Consider the following 27,047-nt stretch of genomic DNA (forward strand, 5'->3'; position numbering starts at 1 on the left):
CAGAAATGGGTACCATCCAGCATGGAGTTTTGGAGAGGATAGACGGGATATCCTTGGGTAACCCTTTTCCTCAATTCTTGCAATTCCGGCTGAAAGGAGGTGCCTGGTTTACCTGTGCAAGGATGACTTCACAGGTAACTGGTTAAGTCAGGAGTTCGACCGCAACGAACAAGTTCTCCAGGGAACAAGACTTTTGGTAACAAAGGCCAGTGACCTGCCGAAACCTTTTAAGGTAGCTCTCCGAACAAGGGACCTCTGGACAAAGGACCCTAAAGTACTACTCATGCGTCTTCAAACCTTTAACGGTGCGCTGAACACCAGCTGTTGGAAGGTGCTGGGCAAAACTGAGGAACCGGCTGCCACCTGTTGGATTTTTCTAATGGATGGTGAGTCGGTCAACGCCATCAAAGCGGCAGGATTTACTGCTCAGACAAGTTTGGATAGGTTTATCTTTAAGATACTCAGTAACCCAAATCAAACTTCAGTCGTAAGTTTATAGAAACTATTTTTTGGGAAATATGAGACATACATGTAGGTACATATCAGTTGTAAAATGTAAAAAACTTGAGATAAGGGCCTGAGATTTTAAAGGGATAATAAAGCTCAATTTTATGGTGGACCAACGAATTAGAAATTGATTGCCACTAGGTCTAAAGCAAGATAGGTTTAAACATGTCAAAACGTGTGTTTTCAGACGATATTTTGATTTATTGACTGGAAAAAGTTGAAGAATATATGAGTAGTCTTTGACCTCCACCAGTTAATAATAGGTATCAAGAATAGATAAATTTCCTTTATCGTAGCTTTGAAGGAAATACTGGGCACTTATGACAGGAACGGTGACACCGGTCAACTTCCAATCTAGACCCGTCGCCATGAGCATTAAGGTGGTGCAGATAAATCTTCATAACTGCAAGGCAGCCTCCGCTGTACATTATCGGAGGCTTGCTAAGGAGCAAATTGATGTTGCTCTTATTCAGGAGCCTTGGATTGCCAAGGGTAAAATCCTTGGTCTTAATAGCGCAGGTAATGTCTATTATGACTATAATTCCGTTTCACCTAGAGCTTGTGTATTGGTACATAAGAACATTCGTGCCGTTCCGCTCTCAATCTATCACTCTAGGGACACTGCCGTGGTTAAAATCAAAAAGGAAGATTGGGCGGTGGCGAATAAAATTGTCACGCACTCGACTTATTTGGGCAATGAAGTCTAAAGCACTATAAGTCTCCGGGGCCGGATGGGATAATTCCCATTCTGTTGCAGGAGGGCATTGATATTATCTGCCCAATGTTGAGTAGAATCTATAGAGCTTGTATTGCCCTTGGATATATTCCTAGCACCTGGAAACTTCTAGGGTGATCTTTATTCCGAAGCCAGGGAAATTAACTATCTCGAGGCTAAGGCCTTTAGGCCAATCAGTTTGACTTCCTTCTTTCTAAAGATTTTGGAAAAATTGGTAGACAACTATATTATGGGGGAGGTTATTTCTCATATACCTTTCTCGACGGCTAAGTATGCCTACCAAAAAGGCAAATCTACTGAGACTGCCCTTCATGGCATATCTAACTGCATTGAAAGGGCTATTAACTTTAAGGAAATAGCGTTAGCAGTTTTCCTTGATATAGAGGGCGCTTTTGATAAGGTGTCCAGCGCAGTCATCATGAAGGCTGCAAAGCGCTTTAGCTTCAGGACAGTGTCTTTGGATCAAAGCTATGCTGACGAATCGTGTGGTGGTATCCTCCCTGCTTGGTGAATCCCTTATGGTCACCACCAGCTGTGGTTGCCCGCCAGGTGGTGTTCTATCACCTCTGCTGTGGTGCCTGGTTGTGGATGAACTTTTGTTGAGGCTAAACAGGGATGGGTGCCGCTGCTTCCCCTTACCAAAAAATAAGTTGGTTTTTAGTTGGTATTCACATTTAAGTTGATATTAAGTTGGTTTTAAGTGGTCAGCATATCAGTAAACTAGTTAAGTTGGTAATAAGTTGGTGGGAAAATGCCTTTTTCTTTAAGTTGGTATTTAGTTGGTTTTTAATGGTCAGAAAATTGCATTATTTTTCAAAGATGGCTTTAAGTGGTCTTTATTAAGTAACATTTTAAGTAAGTTTTAAGTTGGCTTTAAGTGGTCTTTATTAAGTAACATTTTAAGTAAGTTTTTAGTTGGTTTTAAGTTGGTGTTAAGTTGTTTTTAAGTAGGTTTTTAGTTGGTATTTGTCTCAAATACAAACTTAAATAGTTCTTAGACCACTTATTTTTTGGTAAGGGTCGCCTATGCCGACGATATTGCCATCTTTACGGGAAAGTTCCCCAACACTATTAGCGATTTAGTAAGAAGGGCTCTTGCATCAGTGGAAAACTGGTGCAGGGAAGTTGATCTTACGGTTAATCCTAATAAAACGGTGCTTGTTCCTTTTACTCGTAAAAGGTTGCAAAACTCTTTTAATAATATCTCCTTATTTGGGACTATTTTGAGCGAAGGCACGGAGGTGAAGTACCTTGGTGTTATTCTTGACAGCAAACTAACGTGGAAGCCTCACCTTGACTCTATAGTTAAGAAGGCTAAGATGTTACTTTGGAGAACCTGCTGAAGTTCATAAGCACCAAACCCGCGGTTCTAAACTAGACTTTTATTCTGACCATCTAAAAACATCCTAACGTAATAAGAGTTCTAAACATCGTGGAATAAGTTTGTGGAACAATATGAAAAGCGAAATTTAAACAAATAGACCATTTTAAACAATTCAGGGAAGATGTGACAAAATATAATTGTATTGAGACTATATTTCAGTGTTTAAATTCCTTATTTTATTTTTATTTTATTTTTAAATTAATCAGATTTTTTTCTGAAAGAGACATCCAATAAAGCCTTTTATTATTATTATTATTATTATTATTATTATTATTATTATTAAGTACAGTTAGCAGGTCATGGGGACTTAGCCCTAAAGTGGTGTTCTGGCTGTACACCATGATCATCAGACCATTGCTCTCCTATGCTGCAGTGGTCTGGTGGCCTAGAGTCCGAATCAAGACTGTGCAGAGCGATCTGCGCACCCAACAAAGGCTGGCTTGTGTCAGCATCACAGGAGCTATGAGAACAGCCCCAAGTGCTGCTCTAGAAATTCTCCTGAACATTCTTCCTCTTCATCTTTTCATAGAGGAAGCTGCTGCTATGGGAGCTTATAGGCTCAACCAGAATGGTTGGTGGAAGGCGAATATTTGGGATGATAGCCACACCAAGATCTACTGGGAAATTTCAAGTCCGCTACCTGTCTACCTAATGGGTTCTGATATGATGGCTACAAAGTTACATTTAGTTAGCCTTTCAATACTTATTTTCCAAGCCATACGGAGTGGGCCAATCATAGTACCCTCGGGACCAGAGGAGGAATCGTCTGGTTTACCGATGGGTCTAAGACCCACTCTGGCTCTGGTTTGAGGATGTATTGTCTTACTAGCAATCTCTGCTTCTTTGAAAGCCTTGGTGTTTATGCTAGTGTTTTTAAAGCGGAAATTGCCGCTATCTGCTTCTGTGTTGACTTTTGTCTTCAAAAGAAGCTTCATGACAACTAGGTGCAACAAACACAAGAAGAACGCAGCTAGCCTTTAAACATGGTAACGAAGGGTTGTGTACGAATTTCATTGGACGAGCGTCATGAGCCTTTACGATGAACGTTTTACGGGCGGGGGCAAGACAATTTCAAAATTTTCCCCTTCCGACGGCAGCAGGCGCTAAAGCGTCTAGCCAATGAAAAACGTACACAAGAAAATCCACAACTTTTGGGGTGTTGTGTTTGTTGCTCCTAGATGGCAAGGTTATCCAAATTTATTCGGATAGTCAAGCAGCCCTCAAGGCTCTCAACCAGTTTCAGGTCTCTTCAAAACTGGTTTAAAGCTGTTTGAATCTCCTCTCAGAGCTAGGCACCAACAATAAAGTTCAGCTCTATTGGGTTCCTGGCCATGGGGGGTACTATGGTAATAAGAAAGCCGATATGTTAGCCAAGAAGAGGGCAGAGGCTGGGTTCTTTGGTCCTGAACCTGCCGTTCCTATCCCCTCTAGCATAGTTCGCGGCCTTATCTCTAACTCCATGACTGACCGTCAACTCAAGCTTTGGCTTGAGATGGATGGCCAAAGGCAGGCTAAAGAGTTCATCTCGGGTGGCCCCTCTAGGCAGAGAGCTAAGGAGCTGCTCGCGCTTTCCAAATCTAATATCAGGTTGGTTGTTGGCCTACTAATAGGTTATTGTCTCCTTAACAGACATCTCTACCTGATTGGAATCAGTGATGATCCAATCTGTAGGGCATGTCAGGCTGAGGAGGAAATCGCCTCTCATGTGCTTTGTAGGTGTGATTACTACGCGGCCAAAAGATTCGAGCATCTTGGTATGCATCAGCTGGAAACTTCTGATTTCTATAATATGCCGGCCAAGAGGATTCTGTTTTGTGTCGGATATCGAGCTTTTTAAGTCTTAAGGTTTGGGGTTGCACAATGGACCTCTGGTCGAAGTGCGCAAACGGGCATGTCCTTAGCCCTTCACCCCTTTCACTAATAATAATAATAATGCTATGTTTCGTAATATTTTTTAAATAATAGATTGTATACTTTGAGCACTGCTTAGATTCTTTTCTGATAATATTAATAATATGCAATTTTTATAACCCTGAAGACTTGCACAGCAATACAGGGGAATCTTAACAGCTTGGCAGAGTTGTGGCTAGCCTTGCCACAGCTAACCACTAGTGTCCCTCAGTGGGTTCTTAAGAAAGGGGAAACTAAAGTATTCTGAGGAAAACCCCTTTAGCAGACAGCAAATTCAACACTGCAGTGGTTCCCAGGTTTTCACAGACTAATTAAAACACTGCCACCCCGCTTTAAAGAAATATTTGTGTTATTTAACATTAAAAAAGCTTAAAACTTCATCTACCTCACGGCATTTAAGTTCCTGAAAAATAGCAACGGAATTACTTCTAGGTTGGGTTCTAGTTTATAACACCTGATAATATATAGATTTAACCTCGAAAGACATTAATGATATAATTTTTTACCTTTTATCTAGTCTACCTAAGATTTTTTACTAGTTCCGACACTGCTTGACCTTACAGATGATAGTTCATTTATTTTTTAATCTAAGGGAGGTTTTATTAAATTAAGGTAGTGTTTAGTTGAAGGGGCCTTAGAATAATTTGAAAATTTTTAAGCACAATTTCAATGATAGCAGATCTGACTTAATAAATTCTGGAGACTAGCAGTGGAAATTACTAAAATTCAAACGATATGGTTTCTCTTTAAACAAAGATTAGGCTTTTCAAGCAATTTCTTAAGTAAACCCAAAAGCTATTCAGTTATTTTTATACAGCTTCAAACTAAATAATGTGGATTTTATTTCATGTTCTTAATTTTGGTATGCTAGTAATACGAAAAGGGCTGCTGAAGTTTGGATGGATGAATATAAGAAATACTACTACAACGCAGTTCCTGTATCAAAAATGGTAAATATTGGAGAGTAAGTATTTTGACAAAATTTATGCTGTTGAAGTTAGAAAGTAACTCTTTATATTATAAAGTATTCTGTGAATTTGGCACCCTCGAAAGAATTTCACAAATACAATTTTATTAAGAAGCTAGGCAGTGGCCTTAGGCTTTATCAGGCGGGATGCAAAGTTACCTAAATTTAGTGAAATATGTTTTGGACACTTAAACTTCACTATGTAAAAATTCAAAACATTTGAGGATTTTGAAACTTTAAATTTAGTTCAAGCATTGTATTGTTTTGTATATTTTACACTACAGGAAAAAAGTTTATTAAAATTAGACTTAGCTTGCGTCGCTACAGTTTTGGTTTGCTAGGGAAATCCAAATCTCTGTGATCCATTTGATAGTTGGTTATAACAAAATGACCATATTAACTATATTTGAAATAGAGGCTAGAACCAAAACCTTGGTAAAGTTAGTATGAAAACGCTATTAAGTTTTTTTTCTTTTTGTAGCATCTCCGAAAGACTGGCTCTAAGAGAAAAACTAAATTGCAAACCATTTAGTTGGTATCTGGAAAATGTCTATCCTGAACTGAAGTAATATTCTTTTAATGTTAACATAATATTTAACTAGTAGAACACCAAAGTAGCGGGTTACTCTAAGTAATCAGTGGCCAAAACTAAAATCTCAGCCCTCCCACAACTTTTCCAGTCAAACTCATTTCAGGACCTTTTATATTAAGTGATGTTTTCAGAGAGAAAAAACACCAATTGTTTATTACAAGATGAGAGCACCCACCTTCCTTGACATGCTAAAAGTCAAACCACCACAACCTATTATCTTTCTACTACCTATGAAACTCTCCTGCAAAAAGTCACTTATCTAAACAGGGTTGTTTGATTTAAATGAGTGATTTAGTGTTATTTAAATCTGGATTTTGGAAAAAAATCAAGTAGGTTCTCTAGCAATGTCAATTTAGAGCATACTAAATTAAATGTAGTATATTCAAGTAGTAATTAAATTAAAATTAAAATTTTAGTATACATAACCGCTAAACTCAAATTAATAATCATTATCAAGAAAAAGAGATGTATAATATAAAGGTCAAATTATAAACAAACGCAAAATTTAACCATGGTTAATTTAAACTGGTAAATAGTAAGTAATATACTATAGAGACAGATACTTCATGGTTTAAAATAAACTTTTATTAAAAAAGAATATTGGGGAAGCTTTTTGAGCTCACTCGCTCCTTTTCAACCCTTAGATAGAAATGGCAAAAAATCCAAATACAACAAAAAGATAGCAAGATCAGCGTACAGTTAGTTTTGTTGCACGCGCTCGCTTTTTATGGCCTAAAAACCTTTTGAAACTGCCCCAATTACTCACTTTCACCTTTCCCCCGTTTAGGTTCATACCCCCTCTGTCAGCAATAAAAATGCTTTCTTTGAAGTTCCGTCTGAACCAATTTTTTTCTTTTTCCAACACACTCGCTTCTTCCCACTTGATGGCGTGTCCGTCGCCAAAACTCCATGTGTTCGGCTATCCCATTCTCCCTATTGCCCTCTTTTACACAAATCTTATGCTCTTTAATCCTTACATTTAAATAGCGCTTCGATGAGATCGGTTGCAAACACGGAAAAAAATATGTAGGTGTATCGAAGCGGTATTTAAATGTAAGGATTAAAGAATATTTAAGATGGTAAATATGTGAAAATTTATCTGAAAGACTATGTGCCGGCAGAAAAACGTTTGAACAAACACACCTTAAGGTGATCACAGTATTGACCAAGAATATTTGGTTACAATAAGCATGATTTAAATTGAAGTGCTGCTGTATGTTAGCCAATTCAGAATGAGTTTAATTATGGTGATCAGCAATAGGTCTTTCTATAATGTTTTTTTTTACATCATGAAAAATTGAGGATTTTTGAGTGAGTTTATACTGCGCATCCTATGCTTATACTAATAATGCAAAGTCTTGTGACGTACATCTAATGATAGCAGTGACATAAAATCTATCCGTAAATACGTTCTGATTACCTAAATTGTGTGCTTTGAGCTGAAGCAGTGAATTCCAAGGGCTCCTTTTAGTTATATTTTTTTAATGTTTTCTAAAATTTTGAGCATAAAATTATTTGACTTTAACTATATATTAAAGTATGCGAATTAGTAATTAATCATATCAGAGCATTTACTTCATGATAGTTCTTGATACATTGTATATTGCTCCTAGACTGGGGTTAGTGCTATTGCCCTGTACTTCCATGTGAGATATGACACCATTATAATAATAATAATAATAGTCTTTATTTGGATATCCCCTTCAGCGAACTGATTTCCAAGGGGGTCCAGAACTATTTTACATTTATACATTATTAAATTAAATGTTTTACAAAGTATACACACAATCAATTTGTGATAGTTGCGTTAATTGTTTTTTTAAAATTAGTTCCCTTGATCTCTTGTATAAATGAAGGAAGCTTATTCCATAGTGTTATGCCTCTGCTCTTGAGGGAAATATTACGAAGTTTCATATCTAGTTCTTCAACATAAAAATTACGCTGGCTACCTCTGGTTTTGTGATGATGAATTGAATTTGGTTTGTGAAAAAGTTCAGAAATATAGTCTGGGACCAGATCATTAAATATTAGGTACATAAAGACCGTAAGATGTAGATACCTTTGCTGATCAAGAGGAAGAATTAATAATTGGTTTCGGGCCGTAGTAGCGGAAGATCGTCGAGGCTGACCGTTAATAATTTAACATATATTATTTTGTTGTATTTGTAGTTCTTCTAGTTTATTTGATGAGGCAGAACCAAACAGCACATGTTGTATAATAGAATTAAATAGCATTTTTAACGTTGCTACATCAAGGCTTGGTCGTAAAGATCGAATAATCCAAGACCAAGTTAAATGTTCATAAAATTCTTAGCCGAGGTATTTAAATGTTGTCACCCTTTTTAGTGTAGAATTAGGGAGAGTCAGAAAACCGTCCAAGTCAAAATAATTTTGAAAAGTGTGTATTTTTTAACCTTGGGAATATATCCCATTTCTTTAAAATACTTGCTATAAATCCCTTTAAATTCCTTAAAATAATTACTGGAGCCATTTAGATTCTTTATCCGTGATAACACCTTTTAGCAATCAATTTTCATATGCTATCCAGGCACCTCACATTTGAACAGCAAATTTTTTCCACTTTTGCATCATTTATTATTTTCATATTTGCAGAATTCCTCGAAACAATGTACTAACTCATGGCTCCGTTCAGCAAGGACTTCTATGCCTCGATACCTTAGGTCGGTCCCAAGGTGAAATTGTTGGGCTGTTTAACTGTCATGGAACTGGTGGGAATCAAGTAAGCTAAATTGCATGTTCAATAATACTTATCTTGTACTAGAGAAAAATTTTACTTAAATAATTTATTTTCTTTTGAAAATATTTAAGGATTGGGCATTAACCAAAGAAAATACTTTAAAACACGGGGAGCTCTGTTTAACTCTGAGTACCAATCAAGTACCACTGACGCATTCATTTGTTATTTTGTCACTTTGCAAAGCAGGTGATGCTACGCAGGTAAAGTAAAAATCAATTTATGGAAACTCTGGATAACTCATTATTTTCTTGCTTTAGAAATTTCATTGGTCAAAATCTTCTCGTGCTCTTCACAATGTTCCATTTAACTTATGTTTAGATGCGAATAATGGGTATGTTGCAGCTGTATCGTGCAGTGTGGGATTACCTAGTCAACAGTGGACTCTTGATGAAACCAAAGCTTAACTTATGAAATATAAGGCTTAAGTAATTGTTTAAGAAAATCATAAGTCAGTTCCTTACATGTATAATAAATTCCTGTAATTTTCCATTAAATTTAAAACTAAGAGGCTGTATGTCTCAAGTGTTTTTTAGACATTAGTTTGATACACAACACTTGGAAATCACATCTTTCTTTGGTTTTACAAGACTTCAAGCGCAATAAATGAAAAAAATAATGCATGTGGCCTTGTGCAGCTTATGTAAACTATGGCAGATGAAGCCCAAAAGTGTTTTGTAGACAGATTCCTATGGTTCCCATTAAATATAATAGGTTTAAAAGAATTTGAGATTTATATAACTTTCTATACAAGATTGTAGTTGTCAATTAAATAATTTTGGATGATTTATGCGTTATGATGGAACATAGGTTTCTTGTGTTCTGGGTATGAATCTTGATAAATTTATATCCTTAATGTATCAGTGGGAATAAGGCAAATTTTTATTAAATTGAAGCTTATATTAGTTATTATAAATATTCTAAACATCTACACCCTCTCCAGTCTGACAAAGTGAGCAAAACTTTTAATATGACTGATGAAATGCTGTCAATTCCTTTTTTTAATCTTATGCGGAATATGAAATTAATATTTCTACTGACACTTAAGAAATCTTTTTCTGAGAGCTGGTACATGCAATAATTTGAACAAAAAACTGAGCTGGTAAACCATAGGACTCTATTTCAGTCAGTAAGTTTTGTTATGGGCAACCTGCAGGACCTGGTTGGGTTGGCATTCCTTTTATACAAAGCCTAACCTAGCCCTTTGACCAGAGGTCCATTGTGTAAGCCTAGCCTTTTAGACATGAATCTGAGCGCAAAATTTACTTCGCTGAGATATTGGCAAGATTGCTCGTTTCCAGCCTATGCATTCCAAGATATTCAAACCTTTGAGCCACATAAAAATCAGACACAAAGGCCATGAGAGGAAGTTTCCTCTGCAAGGCATGCCCTGCACATAGGACTCGCACTGATTCCAATCAGATGCAGATGTTAATTTCGCTGGCAGTGTCCTAAAAGTTGGCCTGTAAACACCCTAATTCTACTCTTAGAGCTAGAGCAACTCAGCTATTATCTGTCTCAAGCCAAAGCCTAACCTGTCCCTCAGCCATAGTGCAATTCACATGGCTGCGAACCCAGGGTATGGGAATAGCAGGTTCAGCACTTAAGAACCTACCTTTTATACATTTTGAGAAAAATTAAATTAAGTGCAAAAATTGCAATGGCCGAAGACTTTTTGAACAGTGATTGACTGCCATGTGTGTTCTTAGGTTTTTTTGAATGAGGCAAATTTTTATAGGTAGGCACTCTACTCTTCATCAACTACAATGTTGTAGAGATTATAATTTGCAAATTACATTTGAGGTATAGTTTGTGTTTATAAGTTAATTACGTTTCCATTTTTACTTTCTAGCTTTAAAGAAAATTAATACCACCTCTCATACTTGCAATGATTATCTTGCATCTTTGAAAATAGTGACCACAGAAGCAGCTAAAATATCTAAAGAACTAATCAACCAAATAAATGTTTTCATTTTAGGGAGTATAATAACTAACATGTATTTATAGAACTTCCTCTTATAATAGTCAATTCTTCTCTTCTCATTTGTGCTGTTATATAATATTTAGTGATTTGGGATCATAAAGATGGCTACTGAAGTATTTTTAGATTTGTAAGCATTACTAGATGAAACTGTTGGCATAGCTCTGCATTATAGGGGCTCCAAAGTTCGGTGGGAAAAAAAAAAGAAAATTGAGCATGCTTTTCATTCCCCCCAACCCCTCACTCGGCAGAGTCAACCGTAAATTTAGCACTTTACTGACTTTACACACATTTTGCCTCCGAACTTTAATTAATTTTATGTATACCATTTATTTCAGTTAATGCATTTTCTTCCATATCCATCTTGGAAATAAAGTTTTAGCATAATAAATAATAATCAGCTAGGCAAATACCCAAGGAACCACCTTAGGCCTAAGTTATCAAGCGATTCTTAAAGCCATTAATTCAGGTGGCTGGGTTACAACGTATAGGAGGCCAACAGTTCCCTACACTAACTATTACCTTTAACCTCAACAAGTTTTAATGGAACCGAAAACCCCTTAAAACAGTAGGGAGAGAACTTGCAAACTCTATAAGAGTTGTTCCGAGTTTTGACCCAGTGCCACAAGTTTGGATCGAACCCGGCTCCTTTTGCTTTCGATTTACTGGTTGAATTATGTAACTTAATTTCTTTTCAGATTGCCATTATTATCTTTATACAATAAAGTTAAAGCTAATGTGACTTGCACCTTCATATTCAAAAAAATATTTTTCTTTTTACCTGAAACTATTAGTTAAGCAAGTGATTCTTAGAATTATGTATAAATGCAAGTGTTTCTATTCTAGTAATGGTTTACGCAGACCAATAACCATGCAACCCAAGAATCTTTTATATTAAAATTAATTCATTAACCTGCGGTGTAGATAATTTAATACTACTTAATTTCATTTTCAAATTGTCTCTAACTTAACCAGATTCGGGGTGGTAGTTGAGTGCATGTGAGGAAAAAAAACATCGAAACTAAGTTATTTCCATCTCCAAGGTGAGGTTTAGATGGGAAATATAGCAGGAATAGATATAAATGGGTGCAGTATAAAAGTTGAATATTCAAATCCATAGAAGATGTTCTTGCTATGCCTTAAAGTAACAAAAACCTCTTTTAGCACCACCCCTTACTATGCATTAAGGGTGTGCGACTATCAATTTTTGACTACCGAGTCGAGTTTGAAAAACCTAGAGTTTACGAGTTTCAAGCCCTTAATGACTTTCCATTAAATCACTTCATCCATGATTGAAATGCCATTTAAGTTGTTGACAAGTTGGAAGAAATAAACTTTTATTTACTTATGAAACCATTCAGAATTGACTAAATGACAATCGACGTTGTTCGCGTTGTATTTTAATTTATTTCTGAAACCAAAAGTAAAACTGAAAACGACACAGCCAATGAAAAACCAGTAGCAGATAAAGTATGACACCCGAGGTTTTGTGAGCCCTAATTGGTAGTTATGTAATATTTTAGAAACTCTATAAGAAGAACGAAAGCTCCGCTCCATTTTTGATCAGAGTACTCGAACTCGATTCGAGTAATCAGTTTAAACGAGTGCTCGCGTCGCCCTGAAACTCTGTAATAAGAAAACTGCTGCAACGGATGGAGAAAATGTAAACCCTACTTACCCTAGGCTTAGTGGCTTTTGCCACTAGGACACGCCTGGACACTCCTACACCTACTTTATTATTATTGAATATTTTTAGTTACTCGCCACTCCAGAGACGACGAAAACGCCAAAGTTCAGGGGAAGCTAGTATATATAAGCTCAAGTCTGAGCGTAGTTTTTTTCCTCTCTCGACAAGTGGGACTACTAGCAGACAATTAATCCGGAGTAGCTGGCCAGACTTTCCCTGGCAGCCCTGTTCCTTCACTTATTGGACTTCTCTGATGACGCTCTCTCATGGTTCAATACGTATCTCAGAGGCAGAACGCAAAAGGTTGATATCGGCAACCACTCATCTACAAGCCTACCTACCAGGTATGGAGTACCTCAGGGAAGTATCCTGGGCCCCCTACTTTTATCAATCTATATCAACAAAGCCCATCTTGCAATCACCGAGGAGGGTCTCCTCATGTTATATGCCGATGACCAGGCAATGCTATCTTCAAGCCTCAATCCACAGGATCTTATAGCTATTTTTGACAAAATACCCTCAACGTGCAAAACTATCTACTCCAGCGGAAGCAGGTCTTAAATCATTCTAAAACTTTTTTCATGCACAAAAAAACAACCGAAGGCTTAGAAAACTATGACACTCTTCCTAATTCAAAAATCCAGCGTGTAAAATCATTTAAATATCTTGGACTGGAACTTGATGAAAATCTGACATGGGGTCAGAACATCATCAATACGTATGAAAAAGTTAATTAAGATCCTGGATCTTCAGATCTCTTCGACCAAATCTTGATACTCTTACATTCACGATGCTTTACAACTGAATTATACAGCCCCTACTCGACTACGGGGATATTCTCTACGCTGCGGCAACTGCTACAAAACTTGACAAACTCAACAAAATGCTATCTGTAAGTCCATTCTCAGTCAACCAAGGCATTCCTCTGCTACCACAGCTTGTAACACTATATCGGTTCTCCCTCTCAAGCTGCGACGAGACAACAACATGGCAATCTTTATGCACCTAGTTACAATTGCTCGAACTCCTGATTATATTACCGAACTCTTTCGAATACCTGCTTCACTTCATACCCACTACACAAGTGGATGTCAGATAAGGCCAAATCTAGTAAAGATAAGTGGAAGATCGTTAACTCGGTTACTGGTAGAATGAAAGCATCTAAAACTATTCCTGATTCTATTACCGCAAACGAGATGAATACACACTTCACTACAGTAATTAGCTCTAAAACTGATTTTAACAATCAAATAAATGTGGACATAAATAACTCAACTTGTGCGCTTTTCGAACTTACGGAAATAGAGGTCAGAACAATTATCAATAGCCTACCGCAATCTAGTTCCCCTGGCCTCGATGAACTACACCCAAAGCCTATCAAATTTGTGTTAGACCACATAATTACCCCCCTATTGTTTCTTTTAAACCTATCTTTTAGTAAAGGGGTATACCCAGATAAACTTAAATTGACATCAATAACTCCAATTTTTAAGAAAGGGGATCCTCTAATGCCCACCAATTATAGGCCAATTGTTTTCTCTTAAGATTAGATTCCTTTTGTAACAAGCATAATTTGCTATTGAATTCTCAGTTTGGATTTAGATCTGGTAGGAATACCGAACAGGCTGTTACTAGTGTATATAGTAAAATCTTAAATGCCCTGGATGTATCCAGTTATTGCATAGGAGTCTTTCTTGACCTGGAAAAGGCTTTTGATAGCGTACCGCACAAAAGACTTCTTCGTAAATTAGAACTTCTGGGTATTAGAGGAATAGCTCTTAACTGGATAAGTAGCTATTTAACTGGCAGGAAGTGTGTCACTAAAATTAATAACATCTTATCCTCCCCAATGGAGATCTTAGTCGGCTTACCTCAAGGTTCAATTTTATCGCTGACATAATAAATATTGTTCCCCACGATTCTTTAACGCTATATGCAGATGATACTGTGCTATTTTTAAAAAATGCCTGTCTGGAACCTCTAATAAATACTGCAAATAAGTATCTAGAATTAATTAACAGCTGGCTTTATGAAAACGGTCTTAAATTAAATAAAAATAAAACAGAATATATAATATTATGTAAAATTAATATAAATGGGGTAGAAATAAAAAAGGTATCAAAATATAAGTATCTAGGAATTTGGTTGGATCAAAGGTTATCCTGGACTGACCATATAAACTCGATAAGCAAAAAATTAGCCTATTCTTCTTATTTAATTAAAAAATGTAAACAATTTTTCCCAAGAAGAATATTGTTTGATCTTTATTACTCGTTTTTCTTCTCGTATATTACTTATTGCACGGTTACATGGGGAAACACCACGAAAAATAATCTAGATAAAATTAAAATACTACAGAAACGAACCCTAAGATCAATTTTCAATAGGAAATGGAATGCCCCAACTAAAGAATTATAATAAAAGTAAAATTTTTAATATTCACCAAGTTTATGAATACTCATGTATAAATTTCATCTATAAAACTATAACTAACGGTCCAAATTATTTATTTGAGTTAAAACCGTGACTAGACTAGACGACTTCATTAGACCTCCTAAATGTAATATCTCTAAAAAAATTAACTCTGTATTTTACTTTGGAGTAAAACTTTACAACCAAATACACATTGACCTAACAAAAAGCAAAACTTATCAGGCAGTAAAACGTTTAATCAAGTCAAATGTCTTAAAAAATGTATAAATATTTTTTTTAAATAACACTGTCTTAAGTAAATGGAATTTTTCGGAGTGTTCTTTTCTGTATAATTGTTTTTTGATATATATTAGCGGTGTATTCATCAAAATGTTGTAATTTTTTCTGTTGTAATTTGTTTATTTTTATTTTGTTAATTGATTTTTTATATTCATGTTATAGATTTAAATGTATACCGGAGGGCTATAAATCGCTAGTTGACTTTGCCCTCCACTCCACTTTAATAACTCATTGAATAATAAAAATTAAACATTAAACATCCCTTAATAAAGACCATATTATTATTAGCAATTAGGCAGTGGTGGGTCATTCTCCCTCAACTTTTATAGCAATCCGCTGACATGGCGCGCTCCTCTCTGGTAAAGTTATTTCTTTAACTGATATGTTTTGTGTACATCTTAATTTACTTGTAAACCCCTCTTGACCCCTAATAAAGACTTTATTTATCGGGTTTAACCTTGGGCAAATTTTAAACTCTAGCGTTTGGCGAGGTTCTGGACAAGGCTTTGTAACGGGGAGCTGTTTCAGGAAGCCTCGGTGGGTTTGTTTATGTTTACAGTTTGTTCATGAGTGGAGGGATGGCGCCACCGGTCGGACAGCGCACGGCTTAACTTGGGTTCAATGGTCAGCTGCGGCGGGCTCTTTTGGAAGCTATATAAGGAACATTCAAGTGAGGCCGCGGGTCATTGTGAATCGGGAGACCGACCAACGATTGATTTACCTCTTGTATTTTATGAGTTTAATTTGTACACGTGTTAATCGGCTGGTTGAATAAAGAGTTTTTAAGAGATAATTGTTTGGTGAATGAGGTTTTTAATTCGGTTCAACTAACGAAACTCAACGGTCAAACTCGATTAGAGTACTCAATTTAAGCGAGTGCTTGCACACCCCTACTATGCATATGGAAAAAATATTGGATAGCTACTTAACTAGACTCAATATTTAATTTATAGACACGTTCACTTGCCCTTTAAAATCAGCTTTTATTTCGTACTGTTTTAAGCCCAAACAGAAAAGACCATGTAAAGAGTAGCTTGCACATCGAAGCAATGTGATATAATACTTCCTACTGAATTGCATTGTAGATTTAATGATCCTGTGGTAAAACTAAACAATTGCTAATTGGAAGATTAATTTTCTAGAGTATTTCACTCAATAATTAACACAATTCATCCAATATACTTACCTACCAACACTGAAACCAGAAGGTACAAGTAAGTTAGTGTAGGGAGCTGTTGGCTCATTCGCGTGGCATGCAGGGCTTGCCACCACCCTCGTACGCATTGTAACCCAGCCACCTGAATTTATGGCTTCAAAGGTCGCTTGATGACTTAGGCCTAAGGTGGTGCCTTGGGTATTAGCCTAGCTGATTATAATTATTATTAAACTTCCAAGGGTTAAATAGTTTTCCCACCCTTTGCTGAAAGTAGTAGTTGCACGAATCCCAAACACAATATATATCTATCTTATTTAGAAATATGTAACTTACAAATTAAAATTCCGCCGCTAAGTTTTTTATTTTTGCGTTCGAAACTGACTTTTTTCGCCCCCCAAAATCCAGAAAATTTGCACTTTCAGAACACTAGCATAATTTTCCAGCCCCTGACATCACTGCTTTGGAGTTGAGTCTGAATCTTACTACTGTCATAGAAGGATTTTGAAGCTATTTTCTCCCAAACTAGAAGTTTTCAACCTATTGAAAACGAGCGGCGCCTGTAACATAATTCTTCAGTGGCATGCGTTTTGTAGAATTAGAATCCAAAAAGTTTTCGCTTTCCTCAATATCAGAATTATCATTTACACTCTCACCAAAGGCTGAATAACAAGTTTAATTTTCAATTTCACTCGCCATTACAATGAGTTATATTGTAGACAAAAAGTTTCGCTTCCTTAAAAAAAAGGTCTAAAAAGTGGACTTTTCAAAACACTTGCCGTTAGCTTGCGACAGAAAAACCACTTAAATATTTCCTCTGTCGGATTCTTTAGGAGGAACTAAAACCTCTTTCTAATAATGGAAATGTATTGAAGTACTAAAACCAATCATACGTATCCCATCTCCAGACGTCAGCAGCAGAAAATTGATTAAATAATTCCCGAAAACAATTGCTTCTAATTGTTATAATCAATTAACGGTTCTACCAATTTTTATAAAATTTTTTATATTATACGTTATTGAAATCCGCTTTATCTTATGGATTTTACGCTCAACTACCACTTTAACTATAGAAATAAAGTTGAAGAGCTAATTTCCACCCCTCTCATCTTGTACTTATTTTTTTGACGAGTGACAACTGATTTTTTTCTCTGAAAACTTGCTTGACAGGTCTGACAACTAACTTAACAGCTCGGACAGATTGAGTGATGCTCAAAAACAGTGTGCTGTCAGTCACACTGCCACTACTCAAGAAATTGACAAGTTAAGTTTTTCGGGGGTCAAAATTAGCGCACGAGAAAATAGAATCTTTTCTTGGCCTTTAAGAAAATCTATTACAGTATAATTGTCCAATTTTCATGTTAAAGTAGCCAGTCTGAAACAAGTATTTGTAGCTTTTCTTTAAAAATTCGAAATTGAGCAAAAATAATCCACCTCAAAATAGGATTCCTCCCCCGTTGTGGGTTCAGCTGTGCAGTCATAGACCAAAGAAAGCAAACAAAGTCTGCCTAACTTGCACACCTAGATATGATAGATGTAACATAAATTATCTAATTTTGGGAACTTTAACCCATTGTAGTTAAATAGAATTACACCAACTCAAAATTCGAAATAATGAATTTTTTAAAATGAATTTTACAATTGTGGAATGACAATCTAAGATCATGAACTATTGTAAATATTTAAGACGACTTCAATGACTTGGATAATATGAAGCAGGATACGTCCCCCAGGCTTGTTGATAGTTGTAAGCCTTTGAAATAAATAAAAAATAAAAATAAATTTACCAAAGTATATTTTCATTGATAACTAACTTGAGGATAATTAGCCCATGACTGTGCATAATTATATGCAGCTGCACTGTTGGCATCACTGGCTATTGTGGCTGTTCCTGATGCCATTGCTTGGGTTGAAGAAGCATTAGCTACTGCTCCAGCTGGGTTTACAGTACCAGTCAGTGAAAGTAATGGTTCATTGTCCCCTCCACTTCCATTAACTTCCCCTTTTAGCTTCTTTTGAGCTAGTTCTTCAGCACTAAATGAGAAGTTTAACAGTCATTCTAAATGGGTGGTGTAGATTTACCATATAAACCTAGCATTTTATAGAATTCGGGTGTTGTCAATAATAGATATTAAAATTAATTATACTACATATTAAAAATCTTTGCTAGAAGTTGGGTTTATCTACTAAAATGTTTTGACTCATAACTGTTTTCAACTACAGTGTAATTCACTAATTTTAGGCACATGGCAATTAACAGAGCTAAGGTTTATTTGAAAAAAATCAAAAAAAAAAACTGGACCATTTTCATTTGGGTAAAATTCTCCCCAAAAAAAAATTACAATACTTACACTCCATCAAGTTGTCTTTTTTTAGATGATGCTCCCAAGTTCTTTGAGTATTTGTAATATTCATCAAATGCTTCTTGAATCCTAAGAAACAAATCAAAATTTAGGGTGTTATATTGGGTGAATAAACAAATTTGTACAAAAATGTCTTAAGGGTTTAGTGTTGTATAATTGTACCTTAGACTTTAGAAAATGGAGTGTTTTAAAATTTGCAAGAGCCTAGCTCGAAAAAACCAATTGGCACTATATTGTCAATTAGGTTAAATATTGTAGGTGTGGCTTATCTCAACTTTATTTTCCTACAAAAAGTAATCCCACAATTCTGCTTGTCAATAGAAAAGCGTATCTACATGAGATTTGTGTAAATTAAAATATATAAATTTACAAGCCGTAAGATACAACAGCTTAGAAGATGACCTACATATCCTAGCAGTGTTTCTTTCCAAAATCACCTAGGTTATGAAGAGATCCACATAAAAACCCAAATTTAAAATTTTAAGGGTATTTTTTCAAATAAAACTAATTAATAATGTTTTCTGAGAAGAAACTAACTTAAACGGATCCATAGCAAAATCTTCTAAAAATTCCAGCTTCCTCTGTGCAAAGATTAGCTTCTCATCTTCATTCATTTCACTTCCGAGAGCTACATCGAATGCTTCAACTAAAGCCTTTTCATCAATTTCTGGTCTTTGGAAAGCTACATCCACAAGTTGCATGTGAAGGTGTGAATTTGTCTAAATGATAAAAACATCGGAACCAAACAAAGAAAAAAATTCACATTAATATACTATAAGAGAAGAATATAATTCAGATACATCTGGTTTCAAAAGTAAAAATACCCACCAATTTGAGGGAAAAAAGGTTTTAAATGATGTAATACCAAAATTCATATTTTAGACATAAACCTTACTGTCCTGCAGGCCAAGGCTAGCAACTAAATGCTACACCCATGACTCAATGTAGTCCAGTGAAAACCAAAACAGCTTTTACTACTTCCTTGAACTATATATAGGCTAACTAATCTAACAAAAGTTGACAAACTATAAATCTTCAATGCAAAGTTAAAACAAATACAAATTTATTGTTTTTGATTAAGTATTTTAACTTATAAACCAATTACATTTAAATACCAATTTTTTAAACTTTGCATGTTCAGAAATACAATAAATTCTTACAGATACAGAAAAAAATTATTAGTAATTTTTAATTAAAAACCAACAGCTAAATTATTTTCTTACCGGATCTCGTTCAATTGCAGATTTCAGAACAGCAACAGCTTTATTGAAGTCTTTTCGCACCTGTAATTTGAATATTAAAATGTCTTACATAATGAATTACATATCCTGGGGAAGAATTAAGGAGCAATGTCCTAGTAGTCGTATATTTTCCCAATAAATAATAACAACTCTCATTTGGTTTCTTTATCTCATTTTACCTTTCACAACAGTAGTGGTAGTACTAGAAGTACAGTGAAGAAGTTAGGAATCTGAGCTCTGGGCCATTTTTGAAAAACCCAACTCACAAAATAGCTGCACATAAAAACCCTAGCATTAACCAAATAAAACGGAACTGAAAATTTCAACGACTTTGAAAACCCGAAATTTTGTTCCTTTATATTTATGGTATTAAAATTGCCCAAAACTGCTGCAAATTTCGTCTCCAACATCTTCTCGAGCTGAATTTGAAGATAATTATCCGGGGAATTCAAGGGATTTGGAAAAAAGAGAAAATGACTTATCGGTAGAATTATTTTTTAAGGCCCACATGATATACCTTATACAGAAATCTGGAGAGTTTGACAGAAAAATGAGATGCCATGTGCGCAGTCCTTGCAGTGGTGATACAATCTGAGTATGCTTTTTCTACATTTTCAAAGTTGCCTCTTCTCCGTTCTATGTTAATTCTCCTAAGCTTGGTTTCTAGAAGGTCAGGATGATTCATTTCAATTCTTTCCAGTGCTTCCAACGCATCTTCATGATGGCCTTTTGAATGAAAGTTTATAATTAAAATATGGTTACAGATCAGTGAGTGAGTGACAACAAATAGTGAATGAGAGCTTATTTCATATGAAGGCAGACTATGACTTCAACTTCAACTGAAGAATGCTAGAATATTGCTAGACTATGACCTGAACGTAAGAAAATTGCTTCAATTAAAAGTGTATGATATTTTATAGTAGTACAGCCTGATTTAAATTAATTTGCTTTTAATAAATCAGAAATTTCTAGAACATATTTGATTTAAATCACCTATTGTACTTCAATGTAAGTTTGGAAAAAAACTAATTTTGTTTTGTAAATATGCCAATTCAAAGCAAACTAAATTTTAGTAGCAATAAAAGTTAATTAAGGTTATTATAAATTAAAATTTTCAATGCATGTTAATTATTTATTAATTTTCTGAGGGAAAAAGGTTTAAAATCAATTAAAGAAATCTGATAAATTTTGATATTTCCTTTTCATGTACTTTTGATTCATGTACAGTAACTTCAAACTATTTCTTGTAGAACAGTATTACTGCTATGCCACACACTTTTTCACGTAAGCCAGCTCTAGTTATCAAAGGTGCAAATGATTACAAAAAAAATTGTCTTATCAAGAAATAGAAAACAACTGGTTTTAAAAACCAGCTGTAAAACAGACCAAATGACTGTTTTGATATCAAATAATGCCAATTTAATATAATCATCCTGAAGTGCTTGTACTGTAATTTAAGGCGTGGTGGATTTAGAGTGTTAATAAGATATCAAAGCCAATGATTCAACTTTTCTAACAAAACAAATAAGGCACTGAATTACTACCACTAACAATGTAATCGTAAATAGTTCTAAATCTTAAATTTAATTTAATGTAACAAATAAATATCAGCTCATCACTGAATAAAATACATACCATGTCTTTCCTCATAAGCTACCCATGCAAGATTAACAGTGGGTTTACGTTTTAGATGAACCAAACAAGCACGCTCAAATACACTTCTGACTGCTTCCGGACTTATAGTTTCCATGTATTTTGCATACTTATGTTAAAAAAAATCAATAAATCCATTGTTGTACTCAAAGTTTGAATGAGAGTTCAAAATATATAAGTACCTTCATCCACATATCTTCATACAATGCACAAGCTATCATGCATCTTTCGAAAAGAATCACAATTTTTTCATGAGAACTATTTTGAATCTCAAAATCTAAATAGTCACGCCAGTTTCGAAGCTGGGCACGTTCCAAAGGTTTAACATGAAAGTAAGGTCGTTTGATCTGTTCATAAAGTAAATTATTTCCTTTGTAATAATTTTTCGAAAACCAACTTAATATTTAGAAATTAAACTTTAATTTTAATAATACAAAGGACCTGGGGTAAAACTATTACTTATTAGTATTTGAACCTGACTTTGAAAAGTATTGAGAACATGGAGTGCTATAATTAAAATGTACAAACCCCTTCCTCATAATTCCATCTTTTACCAACTTCTTCTTCATTAAGTTTAAAAATATCTCGCCTCTTCTGAATGGCTTTTCGTCTTATGTAAACCGTTTCCTCATTGTTTGACTAGAAATATTAATTTTCATACATAAGAAATTATAGTTAGTGTTACATACATAGTATAAAGGTATTCACAATAACTCCATACTTTGTCTTTCTCTGGTCTGTCATTGGTTGTCAGGCCAGGTGGAACGTCCTCCGCATCAACTCCTGGAGGTAGGGCATCACCACCCGAATCGGCAACCACCTCTTCCTCTTCAGTGCCGATATCAGGAGTACTGCTTGAGCCAATCGGTTTCTTTTTACTATTTAGATAATCTTGGCGAAGTTGTAAAAATTCATCGGTGGATAATGTGTCTTTTGGTGGGTTCAGATTTATGTGGTCCTGAAATCTTAAAACCCAATAATTTTGATTAATTATCAAATTTTTTTTTTAAATAAAACAAGAAGAAGCTTTAATGCTACCTACATACATCATTGCTGAAAGTAATTTTTGTATGGAAAAAGTTTTATTGCTGTCAGACATACCCTCACCTACAGTGATCCACAGATACTGTATAAAACATCTAGCCAGTGGGACAATTTACATTCAACCAGCCAGTGTTTAGTTTACAGTTTCGGTTATTACAACAAATACAATTACTAAATAAAAGGTTAAAGTATACATTAGAATATTGTAAGCATACTTCTCAAAATGATGAATGTAGAGTTGTGTGGGTGTATTAAGAACTCTGTCGTAAATGGCAGTGACTTCTTTAAATTTCACATTTTCCTGTTCCCAGCTGATGTACAAATCCCACAGTCTATCAGAGCGGAATTCACCTCCACAAGATGACAAAGCACGCTCAAAAAGGCTAAAAGAATAAAATTGCCACCTGAAGTAACAAATCATACAGAGCAAATGGCAAATACTGTTGACTATCAATTAATGCTGTTAGTTAAAAATGTATTTTAACAATATACTCTTATTACTATACTCTATACTAATTTGTTTGACTTTGACCACTGATATTGGACAAATTATGGGACCTAGGGAAAATTTGCTGTAGAAAAACTGCAATATTAGGTAGGCCTCACTGGTTAAGAGTGGTGAAGTAAACTACAATGGCCTAATTGTTTTTAATTTTTTTTGGCTTGCGCCTAGTAGACCTTGTTAGGTAGATAGCGTGGGTATTTTTTATTTCGGCAGCAAATGATTTAATTTTTTTATATTTAAAAGTTTAGCAAATTTTTAGGAATTTTTACATTTTTTATTGTAATTATTTTTGTCATGCGTCCAACGTGTTATTCTGCTAGTTTATAAAAATAAATTAAGTATGTCTTCAGGTGGTTCTAGTGGTGAAATTGTCGGTAAGTCCTAATAAAGTTTTTCGCCTTGAAGGCCTATCGGCCGAAGTACCGCATCTTTTTCCCCAATAAAGCTTAGTTTTTTAGAGTGAATGGTAAGGGAATGATTTCATTCTTTCTCTTTGTCATCCTTTATTGAGTCATTGTGTGGCAAAACTATGCCAACTGGAATAGGTACACTTACAGGTTCGTCACTTGTAATTCCATACCTCCTACAAATTTGTTTTATATATGAAAATTAGTGCATTTTCACTGATCCATCCTTCGGGAATTGAAAAAATTCCCAATAGCTAACGTATTTGCCCGAGGAGTGCAATATCAAATCGTTGGGAAATTCTTCTGGTCATTTCGTTTACACTTTCTGTATTTCATGCCAACACAACCAAATCATCCACATGTACAAAGGCTTTCATTGGGAGATAATACACACAATACATTCCTTTTTATTGGGTAAATCCCATGGCTTGAGAACTTTTATCTAATTCAATAAACCACTGTCTCCGACTTTGGGGTATGCTGTATAATGATTTCAGCAATTGTAGACTGTGTAGAAGAATCAGCTGACTCAAATCCTGAGATTTGTTTCATGAGCACCTCAATGTCTAGGCTTCCATAAAGATAAGTGTTTTTAACATCAAGATGACAGTGAATCCAACCAAAACAGGTCATGAATAAAGCAAGGAAAAAACCGATAAGACTTAAAACTGATAACAGGAGCGAATGAGTCATCATAGTCCACACCCGCTATTTGGTCATATCCCTGTGCAACCAATCTGGCTCTATACCTGTTGATTTAACCTTCCCTGTCAAGTTTCACGGCATAAACCCATCTACAGCCTATGACTATCTTCGTCACTTTTCGTTTTTCCAGTGTTTCGACTTCATTTTAAATTGCTTTGGCCCAAAGTTCAGCCTGTGGTGATTCCATTGCTTCGTGATATGTTTTTGGTACTATGATATCACAGCAATAAACATGATATGTATCTTCTTTTTCTTCTGAGAGATACAAATTTAAGGATACAGTACAATAGTTTTCCATTAGATATCTCTCTACTTCTGGTTTGGAGCGTAGCCTTTTTCTTTCCGGGGTATAAAAAGAGATATCAGCAACACCTTTACTGACTTCATGTTGTCGTATGACGACTTCTTTCTTCCAGCCCTGTGGTAGGTCTGTTGATTTCGTTTTAGTGGCAGGACAATTTCATCAATTGGTAACTCTTCTGATGTTAGTGAATCGTGGTCGGCCTTATCATTAGCTATGACATCAGTATATTCTTCTGATCACCTAGTTTAGATTGTTTTGTGTGATTTTCAATATGTGCAGATTCATAGGTGCTTTGGTATCCTCTAAGAAAGCTCTTACCATACTTAATTACGTCTAATTGATCCGATCTGCCACGCTATTCATTGGTGGTGAATAGGTATTAGTCCTCCCGTGTTTTATATTCCCCAGTAATATTAGTTTAATTGCTTCTGGGTTGAACTCTGAATCTTCAAACTGATATATTTGAGATACTAAAGCGTAATATGCACTTGCTAGTGTGCCGATAATTTTGTATGCAATGGTGACTTGTCCAATTTATTGCCAGCTTCTTCCAGTTCTTGACATGATATATACAGCCCATAAACTCTTTGTACGTAATTGCATAGAACTCTGTTAATAATGCGCCTACTCTTGCTCTGGATACTAGCTGGTTCAAATGAATCTCGTAATGTCTCCCAGATTGTAGTGGCACTTCTTATGCACATAAAAAACTTAGAAGTTCATGCCTAACCGCTAGGGCTATCATGGAAAAAGCTCTTGATTATTTTTCTTCATATTTAATGACATCTGCTATTGATGCGGTTTTTCAACTTGTGACCAAGTAATAATTCCATTTTGTATTTCCAAGAATCATAATAAACAGAACTAAATTTAGTAATGTGACTCACAGCCATTATAGAACCACCATCCGCCATATTCAAGTAACCCAAAGCTGCGCTAGACTGGGGATGGGTCCGCTTCCACACCAAGGAACCGACGTCCGGAACCCAGTCTAACCTACTCTTGCATTTTTTTGTTTCTGCTTGGCCAATTCCACAACCTCCCTGATGGATAATAAACGGTCCTCAAGTGGCCCTAATACACTACTAGCGTATTCGGCTGCACCAGCGTCGATATCTATATTGGGTACCAACGACTGTTCAAGTTTCAAGTTTATTGAATTTTTTATTAAGATACAAATGTGGTGTAGGGCTAAGTCATTGTTTGACTTGTAAGCCCTTGTTTGTTTTAAATAATATTTTTTTATAATTTGATGGCAATAGTAACAATTTTTTTTAAAGGTTAACAAATGTAATACATAAAATATAAATAATAAAATGAAAATATTAAAACAGAAAATACCGCGTTGAAAAAGGTTACAAAAAAGAATTGATTTAATAAAATTTATACATCTCTTTCCATTAGGACAGACTTAAGATCACGTTTAAATTCATTATATTTTTTATTTATGTCTATTTTGTTTGTCAAGTAGTCTAGGAGTTTTATTCCACTATAGTAAATAGATGTAAATTTTTTATTCGTGGCACAGTGTGGAATATCAAACATATAATTATTTCTTAAGTTGATAGTGTTTTTTTTTAATTTTTATAATTTTTTGTTCACCATGATAATCTTTATACAAGAACAACATTGATAAGTAATCGTATAATTGATATATAGTTAAAATTGCTTCTTTTAAGAATAGTTCCCTTGTGTGCGCTAGGTAGGGGAGGTTGTTTATAGCGCGAATAGCACGTTTTTGAAGAATACTGATTCGATTTAAGTTGTGTTTATTTGTATTCCCCCATATACAATAGCCGTAGCTCATTTTAGCGTTAAAAAGGGCATAGTACACTTCTTTCAAAATTTTGTGAGTCATTATTGTTCTGCATTTGTATAAAATTCCACTTATCATTCTTAGAGTTTTACATATGTTCTCGACATGGAAATTCCAGTTTAAGTTATGATCGAAGATTATTCCTAGGTATTTGTACGTGTATACTCTATTTATTGTTTGGTTGTCTATGGTTAATTCAATTGAGGTGTTTGTATTTTTTCCTATGTTGCTAAAAATAATATATTCAGTTTTTGAATGGAAGCCTAGCCTCCCTACCCTGGGTTAATCAGAATGGGGACTGCTTAGTCACTTCATGTTTGGCGGATTTCTAGCGGGGGAGGCACTCATCCCACTCCCTGTGCCTAATAGTCACAAAGACGCTGATCATATCCCCGATTTCACGATTCACCTGCTCCGTTTGGTTCGTCTGTGGATGGTTAGGTGACTTAAACGTATAAATAGTCTGCATCTGGCACAGGTGTCGCGCCACATGTGTGCTATAAACTACCCCATTGCCGCACTACTCTCTCAACCAAGGCTCCTGACACTGTTGTGGCATTAGCCACCCTCAAAGGAACAAACTCCACCCATCTCCAACAATAGTCCGTAAACATGAGTAAAAAC

At 35.3% G+C, this 27,047-nt stretch overlaps 2 protein-coding genes across 4 annotated transcripts in view; one reads left to right on the forward strand and one right to left on the reverse strand.

Moving 5' to 3' along the window:
* The window catches only part of LOC149947465 (polypeptide N-acetylgalactosaminyltransferase 2-like), a 33,714-nt gene extending 24,076 nt beyond the window's left edge, over positions 1–9,638 (forward strand). Inside the window, exons 11-15 of the mRNA XM_090171232.1 lie at positions 5,410–5,502; positions 5,987–6,070; positions 8,711–8,837; positions 8,927–9,055; positions 9,113–9,638. Of these exons, the coding sequence (XP_090027358.1) occupies positions 5,410–5,502; positions 5,987–6,070; positions 8,711–8,837; positions 8,927–9,055; positions 9,113–9,259 (580 nt within the window). The 3' untranslated portion in view covers positions 9,260–9,638. The remainder of the gene's footprint in view (positions 1–5,409; positions 5,503–5,986; positions 6,071–8,710; positions 8,838–8,926; positions 9,056–9,112) is intronic.
* Positions 9,639–17,984: 8,346 nt separating this feature from the next.
* Prp39 (pre-mRNA processing factor 39) overlaps positions 17,985–27,047 on the reverse strand; it is a 32,821-nt gene continuing 23,758 nt past the window's right edge. For 2 of the 3 annotated variants that reach the window (XM_090171473.1, XM_090171472.1), the window contains exons 6-16: positions 22,902–23,069; positions 22,364–22,607; positions 22,171–22,281; positions 21,825–21,989; positions 21,625–21,751; positions 20,507–20,715; positions 19,972–20,031; positions 19,286–19,467; positions 18,737–18,817; positions 18,200–18,419; positions 17,985–18,138 (exon numbers count right to left, since the gene is read on the reverse strand). In XM_090171473.1, coding sequence (XP_090027599.1) covers positions 18,079–18,138; positions 18,200–18,419; positions 18,737–18,817; positions 19,286–19,467; positions 19,972–20,031; positions 20,507–20,715; positions 21,625–21,751; positions 21,825–21,989; positions 22,171–22,281; positions 22,364–22,607; positions 22,902–23,069 — 1,627 coding nt within the window. In that variant the 3' untranslated portion in view covers positions 17,985–18,078. Of the gene's footprint in view, positions 18,139–18,199; positions 18,420–18,736; positions 18,818–19,285; positions 19,468–19,971; positions 20,032–20,168; positions 20,409–20,506; positions 20,716–21,624; positions 21,752–21,824; positions 21,990–22,170; positions 22,282–22,363; positions 22,608–22,901; positions 23,070–27,047 lie in introns of those variants that run through there. The other variant, XR_016480290.1, reaches the window with a different exon arrangement.

This window comes from Leiobunum rupestre, chromosome 4 (genome assembly GCF_980474605.1).
Source record: "Leiobunum rupestre chromosome 4, qqLeiRupe1.1.hap1, whole genome shotgun sequence".
Classification (NCBI taxonomy): domain Eukaryota; kingdom Metazoa; phylum Arthropoda; class Arachnida; order Opiliones; family Sclerosomatidae; genus Leiobunum; species Leiobunum rupestre.